Source organism: Canis lupus, chromosome 31 (genome assembly GCF_003254725.2).
Source record: "Canis lupus dingo isolate Sandy chromosome 31, ASM325472v2, whole genome shotgun sequence".
Lineage (NCBI taxonomy): Eukaryota > Metazoa > Chordata > Mammalia > Carnivora > Canidae > Canis > Canis lupus.
This window is the reverse complement of record NC_064273.1, coordinates 2,680,194-2,702,015: the sequence shown is the minus strand read 5'-3', so window position 1 is coordinate 2,702,015 and position 21,822 is coordinate 2,680,194. Positions and strand designations below refer to the sequence as shown.

The 21,822-nt window shown below is 34.7% G+C and overlaps 2 protein-coding genes across 4 annotated transcripts in view; one reads left to right on the top strand and one right to left on the bottom strand.

Annotated features, from left to right (window-relative positions):
* CADM2 (cell adhesion molecule 2) overlaps nt 1-21,822 on the top strand; it is a 1,069,595-nt gene that overhangs the window by 589,204 nt on the left and 458,569 nt on the right. The window lies entirely within an intron of this gene.
* Nucleotides 939-17,806, bottom strand: LOC112661628 (60S ribosomal protein L6-like). The gene is made up of 2 exons (XM_049104741.1): nt 17,802-17,806; nt 939-1,874 (listed from the first exon to the last, which is right to left on the bottom strand). The coding sequence occupies exons 1-2, from the start codon at nt 17,804-17,806 to the stop codon at nt 971-973; spliced, it is 909 nt and encodes a 302-aa protein (XP_048960698.1). The 3' UTR covers nt 939-970.

Genomic DNA, 21,822 nt, shown 5'->3' with positions numbered 1-21,822 from the left:
AACTGGAGGGTATTATGCTGAGTGAAATAAGTCAATCGGAGAAGGACAAACATTATATGGTCTCATTCATTCGGGGAATATAAAAAATAGTGAAAGGGAATAAAGGGGAAAGGAGAAAAAATGAGTGGGAAATAATAGAAAGGGAGACAGAATATGAGAGACTCCTAACTCTGGGAAACGAACTAGGGGTGGTGGAAGGGGAGGTGGGCAGGGGTGGGGGTGACTGGGTGATGGGCACTGAGGGGGGCACTTGATGGGATGAGCACTGGGTGTTATGCTATATGTTGGCCAATTGAACACCAATAAAAAATAAATTTATAAAAAAACTTGTTTTGGAAGAGTAAATGATTATTTGTTAATTTAGCTTCTACATCATCTTCCAGTGAAAGTATTGCCAAGATTCTGTGTGAATCTAATCAGGTATGGAATACTGTTGAAAAGTGAGAGTTGCAGCTCAGAAAACAGATATGTGAGTTACATTTAAAAGGAGTTCCTGAGAATTTTTAATTTTATTATAAGAATAATTAAATATCAGTAGCATGATCATTCTTATTGTTACCTTTATTTATTATGCAAAGCTGATGGTTGTGGACTTTTGCCTGAAGGGGCTGATAAGCTGCTCTAGAAAAGAGAATTCCCATCTATTGCACAGAATCTGTTTCCCTGTCCTTCTGTTTGTACTATTCTGTAGTAAGGATCCCATGAAAAGACTTTCATTTGACATAAAATTCTAATAATTTTACTGATGAATCTTCAAAGTAAGAACATTAAATTAATAAATTATCCATATGAATGTACTTTCAAGATGTTAATAATTTATGCCAAGTGTTCTCATTTTATGTAATTCCTTTCCTTAATGTGGCTTTCTTCAGCTGAGTTATAAAGCTTAGTGAAATAGAATTATGGCCTCTGATTCTTTTTTTTTTTTTTTTAATGGATCAGTTGTTTAATTAGGTTCTTTGTAAGAAATTTAGAACACCAATTTGTGAGGGTAAACTCCATTTGTGAGAGAAAACACAGAGGGGAGGTAGCCCTGAAGCTGAGGAACAGCTTTGATTTTTGGCAGAATTTGCGAGTCCACAGCTTTCTGATCAACCTTGCGCTGCTCTGTAATCTCGTATTTCTCCTTCTCTGTGTCAAAAATCTCCCCTTCCCGGTGTCTGGGTTTATGCAGCTTCTTCTTCTTGAAATAAGCATCAGTGAGATGTTTGGGGATTTTCACACTGCTTACATCAATTTTGGTGGAAGTGGCAATGACAAATTTCTGGTGTGTTCTACGCAGAGGAACTCGGTTGAGGGCCAGAGGTGCAGTCACAAGTAGCAAGCCACTGCTCAGTTGCTTCAGGAAAACTACTCTCTTGCCCCTGTGGCGCCCAGTGAGGGTGATCAGAATGGTCCCAGGGGTGATGCTAGCTCGCAGCTTTCTCACACGCTGACTGAAAGGTTTCCTGCCATGGCTCAACAGCTTGCAAGGCACATCTTCAGTAGGACAATACCTAGGCGTTTTGCGAAGTTTAACCACTGGGGTACCACCATTCTTGTCACCACCAACTGGTTTTGTAACAGTAGCAAGAACCTTCTCCTTCTTTTTCTTTTCAACCCTGGATTTAGCTGCCCAATACTTCCTCTTGTACATGGCTTTTCTGGAATACACAGCCCATGGGGAAAATCTGCCAATTCCTCTGACTAGGACAGGGCTTCGGCTGCAGTGGGGCTTCCCCTTCTTTGGCGTTTTAGCCTTGAGGTTCCCCTTCTTTGCCTTGCCACCAGCATTAACCTTCTTGACTTCAGGTTTCTTCTCCTTAGTATCCGGCTTCTCGGCTTTTTCGTCTGCCACCTTGCAAGATGGAAAAGAGTGGCCTCGGGTTCTTATACTTAAAACAATTCACAGTATAGTTCTCCACACAGTTTTCTTTTCTGCTGAAATTTGGTAGGCTACCCATTTAGGAAAATGTCAGCTTGGGGTGCATATATGTGAACTTAAACATTAAAGGAAAAAACTTTAAAGGAAGTTTAAAAAAATAAATTGATGCTTAAAAATCAGTTAAATCTCATTAATGATGATTATAAGTACATATTTCTATGTTCTGTATTTATGGATAAATGTCTATAGTAGATTGAATTCTTACATCACATCATAGACCAGGATATTTTTCCTCATGTTTTGTTGGGAATTCAAATTAATATGCTATTTGTCCCAAAGATATTTGGTTCATAAGTCTTTTCTCTAGTTGTGGATAGATTATATTATCTATAAAATGAGTTTCTGGCATTGAGGGTAACTCAGAGACTATTTTGTGAAGGAGGTCTGCTTTCCAGGTACTGTTGAGCTCATATTTTATAGTCATCAGCCATCAGACCCTGGTAATGAGAGGCATGGCCTTCAGACAAGGAAGTGACAATAGTATGCAATGAGCTCTGACATTGCCTATGTCAAAGACAAGGCTGACTTCACAGTGTCTCTTAGCCATGCAACTAATAACAAGTCAGTTTAGTAGACCTCTATTTCAAAAATTTGAATTTTCATGCTATAAAATTTTATAAAAATGTATGAATTAAAATAGCTTTTTAAAGCTATGCATGAAGATGTACATACATTTAACTGTACATAGTGCTCTAATGGAATATACATAAAATGCAGTGATTTTAGCAAATAATGTATTTTAATAGAAAAGACATCCTTGCCAGAAACGAGTAAGTTATTATTGTCTTTAGACAAAAATATAATAGCGTAATTCAAGACCCAAGTGTCAGTATCAGTAATAACATAATGTAGAAATATGTGTGTTTTTGGTGATGATGGTATTTCTATTGTCTGCAACCAGTATAATATAAAGACATCAGATTAGAAATTCGTAAATTATTTTTTTAAGGATTTTATTTATTTATTTGAGAGAGAGAGAGAGAAAGAGTATATACACAAGTCGGGGGAGAAGCAGGAGAGAAAGAAGCAGAATCCCTGCCCAGCTGAGCAAGGAGACTGATGCAGGGCTGAATCCCAGGACCCTGAGATCATGACCTCAGTGGAAGGCAGAACTTAACCAACTGAGCCATCCAGGTGTCCCTGAAATTCTTTTTTTTTTTTTAAGATTTTTTTTTAAATTTTTATTTATTTGTGATAGTCACAGAGAGAGAGAGAGAATGAGGCAGAGACACAGGCAGAGGGAGAAGCAGGCTCCATGCACCGGGAGCGCGACATGGGATTCGATCCCGGGTCTCCAGGATCGCGCCCTGGGCCAAAGGCAGGCGCCAAACCGCTGCGCCACCCAGGGATCCCGAAATTCTTAAATTCTAATACAAGTTATGATCTCATATAAATATGTGGTCTTGGGAAGGTAAATTTTCTTGCACATATCCTGTTCTTAAAACGAAGCAATTGCATTAGTGTCCAGATCTAAGGTATGTATAATAAAACTGTGACATAGTGGCTTACTGACACCCTATGAGTTGATCTGGTCTTGTTTCCTGCTTTACCCTTCTCAGGATATCTGTTACTATTAATGTTACCTTACTGGTCTTTATGAAATACCCACAATAACCAGTTCCCATAATTTTCCACCACATCAATGATATCACTTAAGAATTCATTATAGTAATCTACACATGAAGTAAGTGCTAGTTTTGAAATCCAGTTTCTGCTGTTCTAAGCTGTTTATAGTCAGGTTGCCTAAGTGGTTCAGTCTGTTAGGTGTCCGACTCTTGATCTCCGCTCAGGTCTTGATATCAGGGTCATGGTTCAAGCCCTGTGTTGGGCTCCATGCTGGGCATGGAACCTACTTAAAAAAAAAAAAAAAAAGTATCTTCTGTCTACAGTGCTTAAAGGTTATTCCAGATTATGCCCTGGTGTATTCATGAAATATTTCATTTTATCATTTTATGCATCCCTCTGTTTCACTTTACTTGATTCCTCACCTATTTGAGGTCAAACTTTGTCCAGTTACAGTTCAAGCAAAGACCCTATTTCCGGTCCTCAGCCTGGCAAGTGTCTATGTCTTAAAAGACTAAGTGTCTTTTAGTCTATGACTAAAAGTCATAGATGTTCCCTTGTTCTTTATATGAGACAGCTGGAATTTGGATCTTGATGGTCAGTGCTGTCATTCAGTGCCTAATCATAAACAAAGAATGGGTTTGCTTTAGCAACACAGTTTATCTCCTTGTCTAATTAGTGCCTCTCTGGCTAGGGTGCTGCTAAGGTAGCAAAAATTTGGCTTCTAGCTTTGTGCTGCTAATGAGAATTTTAGTCTGCAAGTATGCTTTGCCTGTAGCAACTTGATTTATTTACTTCGTTTTAGGTCCATTTATTGTCAGTATGTTACACTGTTCCAAATAGTAAAATAATATATAGTCACAAGAATATTTTCCTGTTATATCTCTAGGGCAAGATCATCTGCAAAAACTGTTCCCTGGCAGAATCATGTACAGACTCACAATCTGTTCAGCTTCTCGTAGCTTTACTAACCTTCAAGGGCTTAGTTGTTTCATCTCTTTTAGCAGCATAGAAATATTCAAATAGGCTCATGTTAAACAAAAATTGCAACTTGATAAAATGTGCAGTGGAAAATATATACTCAGTGTTAAAACTTGTGTTGCATGATATATTTCCTTAGCTGTGCATCTCTAGTTAGATACCTCTTAATTTTTTTTTATATTAGGGGCCTTTTTTTAAATTTCTTTTTTTTCAAGATTTTTATTTATTTATTCATGAGAAACACAGAAAGAGAGAGAGAGGCAGAGACACTGGCAGAGGGAGAAGCATGCTCCATGCAGGAAGCCCCACGTGGGACTCGATCCCAGATCTCCAGGATCAGGCCCTGGGCGGAAGGCGGCGCTAAACCGCTGAGCCACCCAGGCTGCCCGTAGGAGCCTTTCCATGCATTGGGAAACCTTCAGTCATTCCAGATAGTTTTGATGAAGTTTTCCATTAGTGTGCTTTGTAAATCTCTGGTTACAGAAGCACCTCTGGCGCTGACCTAGCCAATCATGAAACCTCATTTTTTGCTTCAGATGGAAGACCCATTACCCAAGGAGGATCAGAGCTCCTCACTGCATTTAAATGGATACTGGGGGATGAGAATCACTTTTTTTCTTTATAAAACTGTCTTCTATAAAGATATTTAAGTTTTCAACAGTTAACAGTCTTTCCTTTCCAGCCTGCACCAGCCTGAGTATGAGATACGACTGTTGATGAAGAAAGCAGCATGGGTATCTGGATCTAGCCAGGGCTTAAATGAGATTATTCTCATAATTTCCAATTCCATGTATGGATACATTTTTTTTTGGCTTAACCTAGTTTCATTTAGACTCTTTCAACCAAAAGACTTTAACTCGTCCAAAATATACTCTAAAAATTATTGTTAGTAGCTAGATAATCTAATGGTTTGGTAAATTTCATGCAAGATAAAGGAGATAGTATAGTACATATCTTTTCATATGGTATAAATAGCTTATGTTCATTGCCTGGGATTACATACTTGATAACATTACTATAGAAAAATGACTTAAGAGAACTCTATGGAATGTAATTTCATGATTATGCATGCAGAATAGATCTCCCACAGAAAATATGATTTGAGATGACAGTTGTAGAAGAGTAAGATATTAAAATGTTGAGTAAGGAAAAGGGAGACTGAGTGAAGATATATTGCAGAGGTATTTTTAACTAACATGTACACATATGTGAGATGAGAATTTTCAAGAAACTGTAAATAATTCAGCATAGCATTAGCTGAGAATTCAAAATGACCATCAAAATGTAGACAGAAATCAAAATATGAAGAGCCCTGAGCATTTTTAACCTCTATGAACCTTAGTGTCTTCATTATAACATGGAAATTAGAGTATCTTTTCTATAGAATTTTGTGAGTTTTAATACAATTTGTGGAAAGTGCTTAGCCAAAAAAAAAAAAAAAAAAAACATTTAGTAAATGGTTTTACCTTGTTATAGTGATAATGAATTACATAAAGTTCTTAGGATATCAGTAAGGTTGTCAACTTTTAAAAACATAACATATATATAAAAACTAGTTATATAAACAGTAAAGTTATTTATTTTCATTAAAAAGGTATTTTCTTGAGACACCTGGGTGGCTCAGTGGTTGAGCATCTGCCTTTGGCACAAGTCATAATCCCAGGGTCCTGGGAGGGACTTCCGCATCGGGATCCCTGCATGGAGCCTGCTTCTCCCTCTGCCTATGTCTCTTCCTCTCTTTGTGTCTCTCATGAATAAATAAATAAAATCTTTTAAAATTTTTAAAAATAAAAATAAGATATTTTCTTTGAGAAAAATGTTCATTGCTTTATCATTTGCCCAAGGAAGGCTGGCCTCTAGCGGCAATATTCCAGAATTGCAGACACATAATCCTCATAGCTGAGGAAAGGTTCAAGAACCTGCCAGATTCAAGTCACACATTAGGGTCATATTTGAGAACAAAGAATATCTAACAATTTTGGAAACATTAGATCTCAATTCTTACCGTATAGGTTCTTTCAAAGTCCTGACCTTCATAATTTTTTTAAAAGATGAGTTTAAAGCAGCATTTCCCAAAAGCCATCTTAAAAATGGTGAGGTCCTGTGTCAGTCAGTTTTATGTGTGTATATATATAAAGAGAGAGAGAATATAGTATGATTCATAAATATATACGTTTATGCATATGTATAGAATATGTATAGAATGTATATGTATAGAATATGTATAGAATACAGCTTATATAATTTGTATATGCTATACATTTATATATTACATTATACATGCTTCATATATAAATGTATATATAACATTTTATATAATTTATGTAATATAGATATACTTACTATATATGTATTTATATACATACATACATAATATCCTTTTATGTGTGTTGATATAACACAAATCTTCTCTTGGCCACCTGGGTGGCTCAGCGGTTGAGCATCTGCCTTTGACTTAGATCATAATCCTGGGGTCCTGGGATCAAGTCCCATATTAGGCACCCCACAGGGAGCCTACATCTTCTGAGCCTACCTCTCTGCCTCTCTCTCTGTGTCTCCCATGAATAAATAAGTAAAATATTAAACAAATACACATATCTTCTCTCTTGTAAGTACCATGTTTTTTATAAAATGATAATGATAGTACATTGTAGCTCTTTTATATACTTCTTTATTTGGATTTAATTTTCAAACTTTTCAAATTGAGGAGTTGGCAGTTCTATTTCAATTCTCACGTTTTCTTTCAAAGTTGTACTTTTCTCCCCAAACCAAAAGTTTGAAAACATCTTATCTCTGTTCATGTAAAAAAACCTCTTCCATTCTACTTTATAATAGTCATTTAGTATTCACGGAGAGCCACCAAGAAGAAATAGCAACAGATGGAACATAATTGTGGACAGCATCCTATTGTTAATTAACTGAAATAAAGATCATTGTAACAAAATTGTCCTAGATGTCAAGTCCAGGAAAAGTATTTGTCTTTGCCAATGAACTGGTAAACTTCCTATATAGATAGTGAAGTCTGTATAACCCATTTGAATGTTGTATCATTTATTTCTTTATTTTTGCTGACTTACGATGGGTTTTCCAATTGACACTGTGGATTCACCATTAACTACTTACAAATTTGAATTTAATTTAGCTGCATTTTAGTGACAAGTTTTTTATGTATAATTTATATAAAACACATATTTTAAATGTTTAATTTTAGCATTGCTGTCTGAGAAGTCTATTTTTATGTTTTTTTAAATAAAATTTCTTAACTATCCTGCTATAATTCTTTTATAAACATTTCTGTTAAAATCAGACAAGTAGAGGACATTTCTAAATAAACAATACTATTATATTAAACACCTATTCCATTCATGCTCTCATATCAGGTCCTCTATTCCACTGAAAAATCCTCCTCTAATATTACAGGATTTATATAAATCTGCCCTATTAATCACTCTTCATTTTTCCCAGTATAGCTTTCATGGGCTGACAAGTGGGAAGTCAGCATTGTCAGGTGTGCTAATGATTAAGTAGTACTTTCAAAACAAAACTAAAAGCACAACAGAGTATAGTCTAAAAGATAAATCAAAAGATCTACCACTCATCCCCAACCTTCTACCACAACAACAAATAGAACCTTTGTAGTATTATTTTGAGATTAGGACATTGAATTTTCCTTTAAAATAGGTTTTCATACTGGTATGGTAGAAAGGTTTTGTAATGAGAGATGAGGTTAAAAACAGGGCAAAGGCCATACATTTTCTTTTATAGCACTCTGAATAGATTCTAGAGTTCTTTTGTTTAACAGCCCTTCCAGAAGGTAAATTTATATGCAGTTCAAGCACTTAAAACCATAATTTATTCGTCAGCATCGCTTTCTCTAGCTATTCTTTATTAAATGGCATCATGATACTTTGCAATGGAATGTGATTGTGCAACCTGATATTGCTTGTGTGCGCTGATAAAGGATGAAGCGATGATTGTATTCCTATTCTTTTGCATACTATGAATTTAAATTTCAATTAAATCAGATTATTCTGTTCTATGCCATCTTTATTTAACATTAGTGGTGATTAGTTTCTAATTTCTGTTGCTACTGATATCAGCTTTATACCCTTCCATCTGTGAATATCAAGTGAAGGCATTCACACATTTCCATTATATTTATTTGTATTTTGAATTTACAGGGTTTTCAACCCCTTAAAATTTAACTAGGTGTGAAATGTTTCAAATTAGGAACCACAGTCTTAGAAGCATTAAAGCACACTGTGGGATGTTAAAGTCTATAGTTGGTAAAAGTTTTAAGCTATTTTCAAATTGTGTCTTATTTTCCCCTTAAAATAAATAAGTAAAGTACCTTAGATTCACTGCTAATACCTAAAATAACAAATTTGCAAGATATTTATAGAAAGAGAAATAGATTTGAACAGTTTTGAATTATGACCTTAATGTATAATACTTAAAGCCTAATCCTTTAAAATATAAAACCTCCCTACACACCTTCATTTTTCTTCATTTTATTCTTTTTCCTGTATTTTCTTTGCAACCAACAGAATTCTAGGCAGCCATTGACTCTAGACTCTTAACTGGATTCTTTTCCTTCCCTCTCTTGTAGGCATTTGGCCCCACTGTCACTGTTTTAGTTTAGGGCTTGATCATCTCTTGCTTGTGTGCTTCAACAGCTTCCTGGACAGTATTTCTGATGAGTAAATTCATCCTCCACAAGGCTGCTAGACCAACTGATCTAAAGTGGGTGCATTCCATGGTTCTCCATTGTTAGATGATATAGTCAAGTTTTTAAAAATGGAGTGAGGTATGGAGAGCCTAGGTGGTTCAGACGGTTAACCACTGGACTTTTGATTTTGGCTCAGGTCTTAGTCTCCAGGTGCTAAAATTGATCCCTACCTTGGGCTCCACATTCAGCAGGAAGTCTGCTTGAGATTCATTCTTTCCCTCTCCCTGTGCCCTTGCCCTCCTCTAATAAATAAGTTGGGATGCCTGAGCATCTGCCTTTGGCTCAGGTTGTGATCTCCGGGTCCTGTGATTGAGTCCTGCATCAGGCTCTCCACAAGGAGCCTGCTTCTCCCTCTGCCTGTGTCTCTGCCTCCTTCTCTCTGTGTCTCTCATGAATAAATAAATAAAATCTTTAAAAATAAATTAAATATATAAAAATTTGAATTTTTATTGGATTTACAATAAAAACTTGAAATGGAATGAGGTAACTCTTGATTTAGCCCGTGTATTTATACTTCATTTGATTTTGAAAATATAATGGTAAAATTAAGTCGCAAAGTTACTGAAGCAGTGATCATAGGTCAAAGGATGTAGAACCTAAGTACAGAAGTATATATTGATATTGATTAGGTTTTGATTACTTTCAAGAAACCAACACAGACCAAATATCATTATAATTGGACAGCCCCGGTGGCTCCCCGGTTTAGCGCCGCCTGCAGCCCGGGGCGTGATCCTGTGGACCCTGGATCCAGTCCCACATCGGGCTTCCTGCATGGAGCCTGCTTCTCCCTCTGCCTGTGTCTCTGCCTCTCTCTCTCTCTCTGTGTGTCTCTATGAATAAATAAATAAAATCTTTAAAAACAAACAAACATCATTATAATTGACACCATTAAACTAGAAACCTGTATATTACCAAAATTGTTCAAAAGTTCCTCGTTCGCCTCCTTTCCATAGAAAGCAACAGACAGATTGCTGGTGGTCAGAGACTGGGTGATAAACTGACTTTCCCTAAGTTCTGCCCTTAATACCTGACAAGTCCCTTCCTTGCCTACTTCCTTAGTTTTGATATCTGTCAAATGGGGATAGAAATGCCTGACTTGCTTCCTAATGGAGATAATAAAAAAGAGATCTAGTAAAAAGTAGAATTCATAATCACTTGGCAAAGTGTTTTCAAATATTTTAGACCATTTGATCCTCACAATAAGACCGTAGTTAAAACCTTATCTGTTGCTATTTATATAATAAATATTTTATTATAATAAAATAATTAATAATTATTTTAATAATAATAATAATTAATAATTAATAAATATTTTATTATATAATAAATATTTTATAATGCCTTCTCCAAAAATAAAGCTAACATATACAACTTCAGTACACATGAGATTTTTTAAAAGATAATTACCTATAATAAAAGGAATATTATTCAAAAATGTTTAAGTTCCTGAAATTCTTAAAGTAATAAGAATGAAAATAAAATAAGAACTACTTTCTTAATAAAATACATTTAAAATAATAGATAGCCCTGGGTAGTGGGGAAAAGAAAAGAAAAAAAAGGGAAGCTCAACATATGTCTCTGACATATAAATATATTTATATATTTCTTGTGTGTGCATTTTTGCATGTGTACAGATGCACCCTGTAGTATATGTATACACTTATATACATATATGAGAAGTCATCATTTCCATTTCTCAGTATACAAATACCTCAAGTAGGTAAATATTTCTACTCAGCTAAATCATTGTCAGTGGCTTCAACATAAGAATTGTGAGGATTATAATGAATCCACTCTATAATATTTTTCAGTTTTTATTGGTTATTTGAAATTAGAATCATTCATGTTATTTAAAACTTGAAAGCTTTGAAATCTAGGTTTTTTTATTGACCCACTTAATCATTTTCATTGTTTACTACAATGCCAACAACTAGAATTTAGATATGGTTGTCCACTTATTTTCAGGGGAACAATACCTCCTCCAGTAGAAAATATCAAATCATCATCTATCCCTTATGTTTTAATATTTCCTTTGTTCCATTTTGGGAAAAAAGGAAGAAAAGAGAACTTTGGTGATGCATCTTAGTTTTTAGAAAACTGTGGGGGGTAGTTTAAAATGTGGTTAGAAAATTATCCCCTAAAGACATGTTAGGTTAAACAACTTTCAGAATATGATTAGAATTAACCCAAAGGTATTGGAATGAAGGGGTTATGTGGGTGGTAAAGGTGGCTTGTGGCTAGAAACTAATTAGCATTGAATAAATTACTAATCAAATTTCCTTTTTCAAATATAGGTATGATTTATTCCAGGGAGGGTCTTGGTATAACTGACCTAAATATTGACCTATTTTTGCTATCTTTCCTGGTATCAAATAAAAGGCTTTTGACAGATGAGAATTTGTCAAGTGACTTTCCTAAAATTGTTTCATTAACAAATTTATTTTTTGTTGAACTCTGATGCATAGCAAATCCAATCCCAAAAATCTTATAAAATTCTGTCTAAATTTTTATTTATAATGGTCTTGTGTTAGAATTATATTTCATCTGTGAGAATTCAGTGAATTAGTACATATAAAATAGTTTAGAACAAGATTAGACAAATGGTAAGTGCTTGGAAATATGTTAGGTATTATTATTATTATTATTATTATTATTATTATTACTATGTGAAGATTTGTTCCAATACATAAAGGTGTAAATATCTATGCACACATATCTTAAATGAGTAGTTATTATATATCCAGTATGGCTTTTATTTTTGTTGTAATTTTACTTGTTGAGACGACTGAACATAAATTATCAATCTGTTGAATGTTTCCGTACTTTCTTTTTTAAATAATTTTTCTACACTACTTTTGAGAAATATGTCTATTTTTCAGAAATCATTTCAATCACATGAGTTTACATTGAATGTAAGTCTGTTTTAGTAGTAATTAATATCTATGTTTGAATGCTCTTTCAAAATATTTTCAGTTAAGTCTTTCCTTCATTAGATCAACCAACCAACAGAGATATTATATATTGAACACTAGATCTGCACGCAAATATTTGTAATATTCCTTCTAAGAAAGAACCTAATATCTAAAAGGTAAGACTTACATGAATAAAAAATTATTATCACTTTTCATAAGTGCTAAGCAGAGATATATGAGAATTAGAACAAATCCGTCCTAAAGAAGTCAACAATGTCTTTAAGAAAAAGATAAGCAGGAATGTACAGAATAGGAGAATGAAAGGATCTGTGAGGAAGTCAAATGTTTCAAGAAATCTAGTTAATTCAAAGGCATGATTTTTTTCCTTATATTTGCAACACAATTACAAAAAATCCTTTGCTAAATTGCCCTTCATTTAAGAATGTTTTGGAATTGAACCCTGTATCACTTGAGAGCTTGCTCAATAATCCCTGAAGCAGAATAAACTTGCTTATACGTGAAAAGCTGAGTTATCGCGTCTTTATTTCTCAGTGACTTGATAATTACCTGGACAATTTCAAGACAAAAGCAGAGCCAAATTAAGACACCATTAGACATGGCAAGTGCTTAGTGAGCTTCATGATTATTTAGTCTTCAGAGAAAGGTGAACTGAAGAGTTTAGGTTTATAATCTAGTTGAGTTTTAAACCCCGGTATTTTTTTGTAGTTGTCATTTCAGAGTTACTTAGCAATATTTTGAGGAAAAAGATTTCAAAATTCAATAAAATAAAGCATGAAAAGTAAAAATGAACCAGAAATCACAATTAGATAAATAAATCAATCCAAAAATTACTCAAACAGAAGATAAATAAAAAATTTGTTACTCTTGGTAAACAGAGGATTGCTAAGACTATTTACTGTGAAGGTAGTGTATGAGCACTGTCCTAGCTCGGGCTGTCATAACAAAATACCATTGACAAGGTGGCTTATACAGCAGAATTGATTTTCTCAAAGCTCTGGAGGCTAGAAGTCCCAAATCAGGGTGCTAGCATGCAGGTTCTGGAGAGCTCTTTTCTTGGCTTGTGGGTGGCTGCCTTCTTGCTGTGTCCTCCCCTGGCAAAGAGAAAGTCATAGCTTTCTGGTGTCTCATTTTCATACAGGCAAAAAATCCATCACGACTGCTCCACCCTTTTGAACTTATCTAAATCTAATTACCTCCCAAAGACTTCATCTCTTAAATACCAACACGTTAGGAGTAGGGCTTTAATATTTGAGTTTGAGGGTGACATAATTCAGTCCAGAGCAAGCACTTAAACTAAGGTTATCAGCATGAGTCAGCTAGTTATTTTAGGAAGTTATTGGACAGATGCTTGGAGCTAGTAGAGTGAAATAGATGGGTTAGTGGAATCTCTGCTTTATCATGTCCCTGTTAGTGATCACTGGGAAGTCCATTTTCTTACCTTCTCTAAACATTCATTTCCTCAATTGTAAAATAAAGGCCATACCTACCATAGAAGTGCTCAGGAGTGGGAGCATCTGGGTGACTCAGTTGGTTAAGCATCCAACTCTTGATTTTGGCTCAGGTCATAATGGCTCAGGTCATAATCTCAGGGTCTTGGGATGGAGCCCCAAGGGGCTCTCCACGATCAGCAGGAGTTGGCTTGAGGTTTCTTTCTCTAACCTCTTCCTCTGCCTCTGTCTCTGCTTGTACTCTTTCTCTCCCTTTCTCTAATAAACAAATACAGTCTTTTAAAATAAATAAGCAAAATTTTAAAAAGTGCTTACAACAGAAAGGTAAAATGCTCAAGTGTTCAGACAGTGCCTGGCACATAAATGCTGAATAAATGTTTGTAGCTATTTTCCTTTTTAAATTTTTAGCATATTTTGAAAGGGGTAATACATTTATGAATGGTGTAATTTCTAATCATTTCAATATTTAAAGAATTGCCTCAAATCAGTGTATTCAAATGAGAAATATTAGCATTAAATGTGTTTTCTTTTTCAGAAAGAACTATGCAGAGATGCATAGAATGTCAGAATCAAAATGTTATGAAGTACTGGGACTTCAAAATATAATTAAATTTGATAATTCCAGATACAGAAAATTTTTGATATGATGAGTACCACTTACATTTTTAAGTGTACATATGTATTTAGATTATTTAGTCTGCTTATGTGGAGATCTATAGCATCATACAAATAGTTTTTACCATCTATTTGTGATTTAATATGGCATGTTATTGAAGTCATTGTAAGAATATTTCAAGGAGGGATCCCTGGGTGGCGCAGTGGTTTGGCGCCTGCCTTTGGCCCAGGGCGCGATCCTGGAGACCCGGGATCGAATCCCACATCAGGCTCCCAGTGCATGGAGCCTGCTTCTCCCTCTGCCTGTGTCTCTGCCTCTCTCTCTCTCTCTGTGACTATCATAAATAAATAAAAATTAAAAAAAAAAGAATATTTCAAGGAGCTTATTATAATCAAGGAGCTGCTTTTGTTTAGGGTCAAGTAATGATCATCTAGAATTGTTATACATATGTATACACATAATATGTATGCACTTAAGTCATAATATTTAGAAATTTAGTTATAAGGGTCTTATATTTTAAAGTCAAAAACTAAGAAAAACTGAGGTGTCAGGAAAGCAGTCTGTAGAATACTGATAATATTCCACTGGGAGCATTCTGTATATTTCAGTCTGTAGGAAATTAATCCTTCTACCTTAATCATGTCTCCTTAAGTTCATTTTTATACTTAGATTTAAATACAAATGTTGTGCAAGTAATAGTATGTCGTCCATCTCTCTAAAGTGATGAAAAGGAATTCCAAGACTTAACTACTTAGCTTTATGTGTTTGTAAATATATGTTATGGTGTTTGTCATCAAAAAGGGATAATTGGATTTCTCCATTTTTCTGAAGATATGACATTTAAGTTGTTATCACCAACTGGTGATATCTGGCGATATTTGTGTAAAAAAGTACAACACCCCCCTATTGTCCATATGATGTTCATATGACCAAAATTTGTTTTTTTAAAAAAAGACAAAGCAAGAGAAATAGGGTGGTGTTGGAACATACATTGTTCGTCGTGAAGAAAGCACAATATTTTAAAAATTTTATGGGTTCTGAGAAAAACTGGTTCTGCTTATAGCATCTGTAAGTTACAACCCAGACAGTTCCCATATGATTACCCCAGGAACCTGTGATTTTATACTATTATTCCTAAAATTCAAAGCTTGTGCTCCTAAGCTAACTCCTTGTAGGGACTCTAAAGATTTCATCAATTAAATTTAATCATTATCAGAGAATGTACTTGAAGAAAGATTTGTCAAATCAAATACAGTGGCTTTAGAAATGTATCTAGATTTTCAGTATAGAGATCTATGTTCAGAATGCAATTGATTTTAAAGATGGTACCAGAGCCAGAATGATAAATGATTTGGAATTTGAAGCACGGGCTTGAATTCTACTCTTTTAATTACTATGCTGGGTAAGTGGCTTAACATAGCTGAGCCTTATGATCTTATAAAATGAAGAGAAAAATACATACCTTATTTATCCCATAGGGCTATTGTGAAGATCAAATGAGATAATACATGTGTGAATGCTCTTAGTAAAACTTCAGCCATATAAACAAAAATGTTACCATTAATTTAATAGATATGATACTGCTTAATGAATCACATTTAAAAGTTAAACCTAGCTATGCTTTTTCTACAGTCTAATGTGTGACTTTGTTTAATGGGGAGCCACCACTAATTAAAGTGTAGTTGATGTTCATGCTGTTCACATTTGTCCAGCTTTTTACCCATAATCTACTGATAGTAATTCATGAACATTTAAAATGTACAGCAACAGTCTGGTCCAGCATGGCCTGTCTCACATACCCCTAGCTCATGCTGGGCTTTCACAATGAAGCCTGCTGAGACAAAACAGTTTCACAGTCCTCTTAGGGTGAATTACTTTCCATTTATCCAGGATAAACCAAATTCTAAGGAATTCATAGCAAAAGCCTAGTTAAAAAAGAAAAACAGAATAAAGCACACAGTTTCTATGCAAAATCAAATGTCTCTCTTTCTTCTAATGAAATGTGAATGAAACAAGATAAAATATTAATTACAAACACATTTAATAATAAAATTTGTATTTCCCATTTAGGTGTTATTAGAAAATGTGATATGAAAAATAAGTCCACTTACAAAATCTCAGTTTTTGTGGTAGCTGAAAACAAAATTAATTTTAAAAGTACAAATATCAACTAAAATAAGACAAACATGATTATTTAAAACCCACATTTATCAATAAGCCTCAAAGGAGTTCAGATATGTCTCCCAATTTGGCCATACCACTTCAAGAAAAAAACATTTTAAAAATCCAAATCTCAGGTCATTTTGAAAATCCAAATTCGAGCATCATCTCTGAGTTACTGTATTTCATTGCAAAGAAAAAAGTTATCCAAGACACTGTAGCAACTGAGCACCCTCCAGATAGGTAGTCTTCACATTCTGGTGCATAGGCTTGATCGCTTTCTACTAGGTCAAGAATTAACTTTTAGCCAATTTGACAATCGTGAGTATGGCCCTTTGGAAGGTAGGAAGCTTGCCACGTGAAGAGCCCAATATATGGGAGGCAAAAAGGAAGAATGGATAGCACGTGAGATTCATTGTGATAAAGTGATTTTGGCACTGTAAAATGAAGATCTTAATCTTACGTATGACTATCTTGCTGAGATTTAGTTTTCTAATTCATAAAATGAACATAGTTAATGCCTATGTTATTGGGAATCTGTAAAGAGTAAAAATATTTTGTATATAAAGTGGCTGAGATAGTGCCTGGCAGAAAATGTGGTGTCAGTAGAAGCTACTAGATAGTTATCTGAGGAAAGATAAGTTAGACATAAACCAAAGCCAGATGTCCAAAATGCAGCTACCCATGGCAGACATTATTAACCCATCATGAGAACTTTAGCACACAGGAAAAAAAGTATTTGTTTCAGTAAAATTAGAATGTATTCTTCTATAGATTAAAGAATTTAACTAAGTATCGCCCCCTCCATGTACTAAATGAAGTGTCCTAGGTAAATAATTCAGATACCATATTCTTAGGAAAGCCTCCCTGATATGCCTGCCACTGAACATAGGCTAATGTAAGGTCACAGTAGCAGAATTCCTGCTGTGTCACATGAAGCAGTCAACCTCTATGAGTCCTGAGTGTCCTCATCTCTTAGCTAACTCCCATGCTTTAATTTGGTTGCAAATAGTTGTCCCTACTCCATGAGCTTATTTGCCACTCATGAAGTATCTCTTCTGGGAGGTACTCATAATGACAGCAAAAAATAGCATGCCCACAAGATGTTGTGACTTGATCTCAATTCAATGGGAAAGTTTTAAGGATGGATAATTTGTAAAATCCAAAGCTGAGTCATTTCAGAAATAAGATGTGTTACGGCAAATAAAGCATCCCTCGCTTATTAGGATACCCACACAATAGTACTAAAAAACACAAATGTGGGTCACAGAAACAATACAAACCTTTACTGAAAATCTGACCACTGTTGATGGTGCATAGAAAATTTTCATTCTAAGACTGATGTTTTAATTTCAAGAGAGCCGAAAGGTGACCTATGTGTGGTTAAGGATGCAGAGATGATGTCTAAAAAGCACGCCTGCTAGTTGATTGGAGGGAGAATGCTCACCTCATGCTGACGGGTTTATACCAGTGGTGCAGGAGGGAGGACTGCAAGCAAGCAGCAATGAGAGCCAGCAGATCCGCATTAACATTTTATACACTGAATTTGATAATGTATTCTTCATGCTAAATAACTTTTGAAACTTACTTCATCTGATTTGAGATGTGATTTGAGAACTGCCAATATGTTAGGCAATCTGCTGCAAAATTGTCTGTTTTCATCTAAGTACCTCTGCATCATCTTAGGCTCTTCTGTGTACCAATTCTTCTTCTCCTTCTTCTTCTTCTTTTTTTTTTTTTTTTAATGCAGGCCTACTCAGCAAATCAGAGAGCTTAAATTTATGTTTCCAGTAGCAACAGTATGCTAGAGGGATTATTTTAGCTACATTTTAAGGCCTATAAGAAAAGGTAAATGTCAGCATTAGGGCAAACACTAAGGTACGTGCAAACAGTGAACCTGCCCAGAGAACCGATTAGATTAGACTGTAAAATAAGGACACCGAGTGGGAGGTAAATGCCTACCTGGTGGGATTTCCAGAGTCTTGGGAATGCACGTCTGTTCCACCTACTGCTGGATGATGCATTAAATACTTTACTGGTAAAAGTTCCTTCTTTTAAGTCTCATGTTTCCCCAAAATGCTATACCTTTTAAAATATAAACACCACAGGGAGGGTTGAAAGGCTATAAATTACATCAGACTTATACAATATAGTATGAATGGGCTCCTCAGAGCCAGTCCTGAGAGAAGATTTTGATTAGGGAAGTGATGAGGGAAAACTCCAAAAGAAAGAAAATGTTTGTATTTTAGTGTGTGTGTGTGTGTGTGTGTGTGTGTGTGTGTGTGTGTGTATGTGTGCGTTTAGGGGGTATATAATGAATATTTCATTTTACTACTTCACTGTTTTGTTCAACCAATTGCCCAGAAGTGAGAGTCATAACTTCATTTGGGAACTCCCATGTTTTCCTAGTTCTCCTGCCCCGATATTTGAGTTCCTAACTCTAAAACTGAATTATTTAGATAGGAAGTGTTTGAGTTGAATCATTTCATTCTGGAAAGTAGTTGTGGTCCAGTGGAAAGCACAACAGAGTAAAAATCAGGTCCACTTACTGACTAGCGGCAGGACCACTTCACTCTAAAGAGCCCACCAGCATACTTCTGGCACCTGACTCCTAAATCTTGTGATTGTGCCTCCTCGTGCACTAGAGATGAATATTTCACCAGTATGCATACTATTCTTACTACTGGTCTTGAAACTTGACTGAACTTAGTGAATGAATATCTGAACATATACATTGAAAATATAAAGGCAAAAATAATAACTTTAACAATATTATTTAACAATAATGTTTAACAATAATGACATACATGTAATTTTCTCTTTGCTTTTGTTAGAAATATACATTAAATTATTTAAAACGCATTGATACTATTTTAAAAATAGAGATAGAAACAATTACAATTGTCAGAAGGATCTTGACCAAGTTAAGTAAAACTTGGTGGAGTTAAGGTTGAGAATTTATAAAATGACAATGACTTCAAAGAAAGAGTAAGAACATATTACTGAAAATGTTAATGGAAGGAAGTGAGTAAAATGTAGAATAAACCTGTTAGGTTTAAGGAAAATTTCTACTGGGTTAGCCTAGGCTCAAATAGAGAATTAGGAAGCATGAGTATTGCTCCAAAACTAGGGATGAGAAAAAAAGAAACCTGATAATAAATTATATATTAAGAGACAGTTTCACGAAACATATATTTAGAAACTAGGGTCAGAGAGTATATATTTTATTTACCTGAGAATAAACTAGACATGAATCTATTAGCGTGGTGGCCACCAACAGTTCACATAAAGAGAAATCTTTCTGTAAACCCCATCAGAAACCGGTTAAAACACTTGGAACAAGAGGACAACCAGAGGACTAGAAAATTATCTGAGGACATATATTTTGTTAGTTACGTCTATATTACGGTAGTTGACATATCCCTGAAGATCAAGCAAAGGTACAGAAAACAGTTTGTCATAAATATCAGGGGGGAAAGTCTTGATGCAACAAGTGTGCCAGCTGTAGGAAGGCCAATGCTCCTCTGTACTTGACCACAGTAAACTCATAACCTAAATAATTTAAACATTAAGACTGAAAGCAAGAAAAAAAAAAAAAAAGACTGAAAGCAAGAAAAGCACTGGGATGACATACATGTAATTTTCATTCTGGAAAGAGTTGTGGTCCAGAAAAGCACTGGGATAGTTACATAGGCTAGGAAAAAAAACACATGGTATGTTAGAATCAACTGAAAGAATATTGAGAGAAAGACTTACAAAGAAAGCATAATTTTATTTTGTAGGTACTGTGACAAAACAGCTACTTATGTGAATTCCATTTCAAGTAAAAATGAATGTTTTCAGAACTGTTATTGAACTTACAAGGAGCTTGAAGGCCAAGAATTAAAGATGGGTGGAAAGGGTCTGCAACCCAGGTGATAAGGAGTTATTTACTAAGCACAAAAGAAAGAAGCGTTATGTAAGAGTAATTGATCTACTGAAAATGTCCTAGAAAAAAATTAAAGCAATTGATCTTCAACAAAAATAAATGCATTGTTAATTAAAATGTCTTCATAATATAACCAAATGAGAAACAAGAGTGAGTACAGGTTACACTGTACTCAATATTAAAAATAAATAAACATCAAATTAGAATATTTGGGAACTCAAATTTTCTTTTGCTTGCAATGTTTTTAGTTGATTGGTATTCAACTAAAGTGATTCTAGTTTATAGCAGTACTCTTTATGAGGAAAACAAGATTTTGTTTCAAAGGAGTATCACTGTTTTTGCCTAGTAATAGCTCAACATAAGTCACTTTCTGAAAACCGACAATTTGGGGTGGAACACTTGTCCTGGCTTTCCTAGTTCAGAGATTTTGAGTATGTTATTCATCTGAGCAGTCAGATGTTTTGTTTTGCCTTTAATTCCAACAAAGCTGAACCTTTACTGATGCTAAAATTCTGTGCACTCTACAAATCTGTGAAAATTAAAAAAGAATTGAAGATGATCCATTTCCCTAGCGTATGTACTTTTGGAAGTCTGGACAAGTAGGAGTATATTTAAAATGCAAATATTATACTGAGATGCTAAAACAATTTACATTCTGAGGCTGCAGTTTAAATATAATTGCATTACATTAAAACACAGTTGGGTTTATCGTGTGATATAAATTTGGTTTATTTCTTACAGATTTATGGTGACTAGGATTTTGTTTTGATCTTGTAGTATATACGGAAATTTCACAACCATCTCTTATAATTTGTGAAGCTTTAGCAGCAACATTTGTAAACACAAGGGGATGTTTTCACTTTTTAGTAGGGGAAGAGCAGATGGTTGGGATTAAGGGAATCACTCCTTCGTGTTTAATAATGCAGCAGGGAAGGCAGTGGCAAGCTAACTTTTCACCAAGAGAGAATAATTTTTCAGAGCATCAGCTGGATCTTTCCTAGCTAGAATAGAGCCCCTTCAGATGTGAACCATCTGCATGGGAGTGAGTCACAGCAAAATATCTAATAATACTTGTAAAACACACTTTGTTCCCAATGAGTTCTATATAGAGAAAATAATCTGTGTTTGATGGAAAGGACTGGTGAGGAGAAATTTGCATGTAAGTAGAGGACTGGTAGATAGAAATTCAGTAAGACAATGTAAGAGACATAGACCAACCAGTCAAATATATATGAAATCAAATTTAAAAAATTTAGGCGAGTTTGGGGATCTACTCAAACATTTAAACAGACTCAATAGGAAAAAATAATGATTTTATGAGGTAATATTTAAGTAGAATTTAAAGTATGAATTTAAGAATCATCCAGAAAATTTTTGGAAAAGAATAAATGTATAATATTAAAAATAAAAAATTATACACTGAACATAGAAAACAAAATATCAGTAAAATATAGGATGTAATGCAAACACCAAGACAAGAAAAAATTATAGTTCCTAATGAACATGTATTTTCATTATAATTGATGATTATTACAAAGAA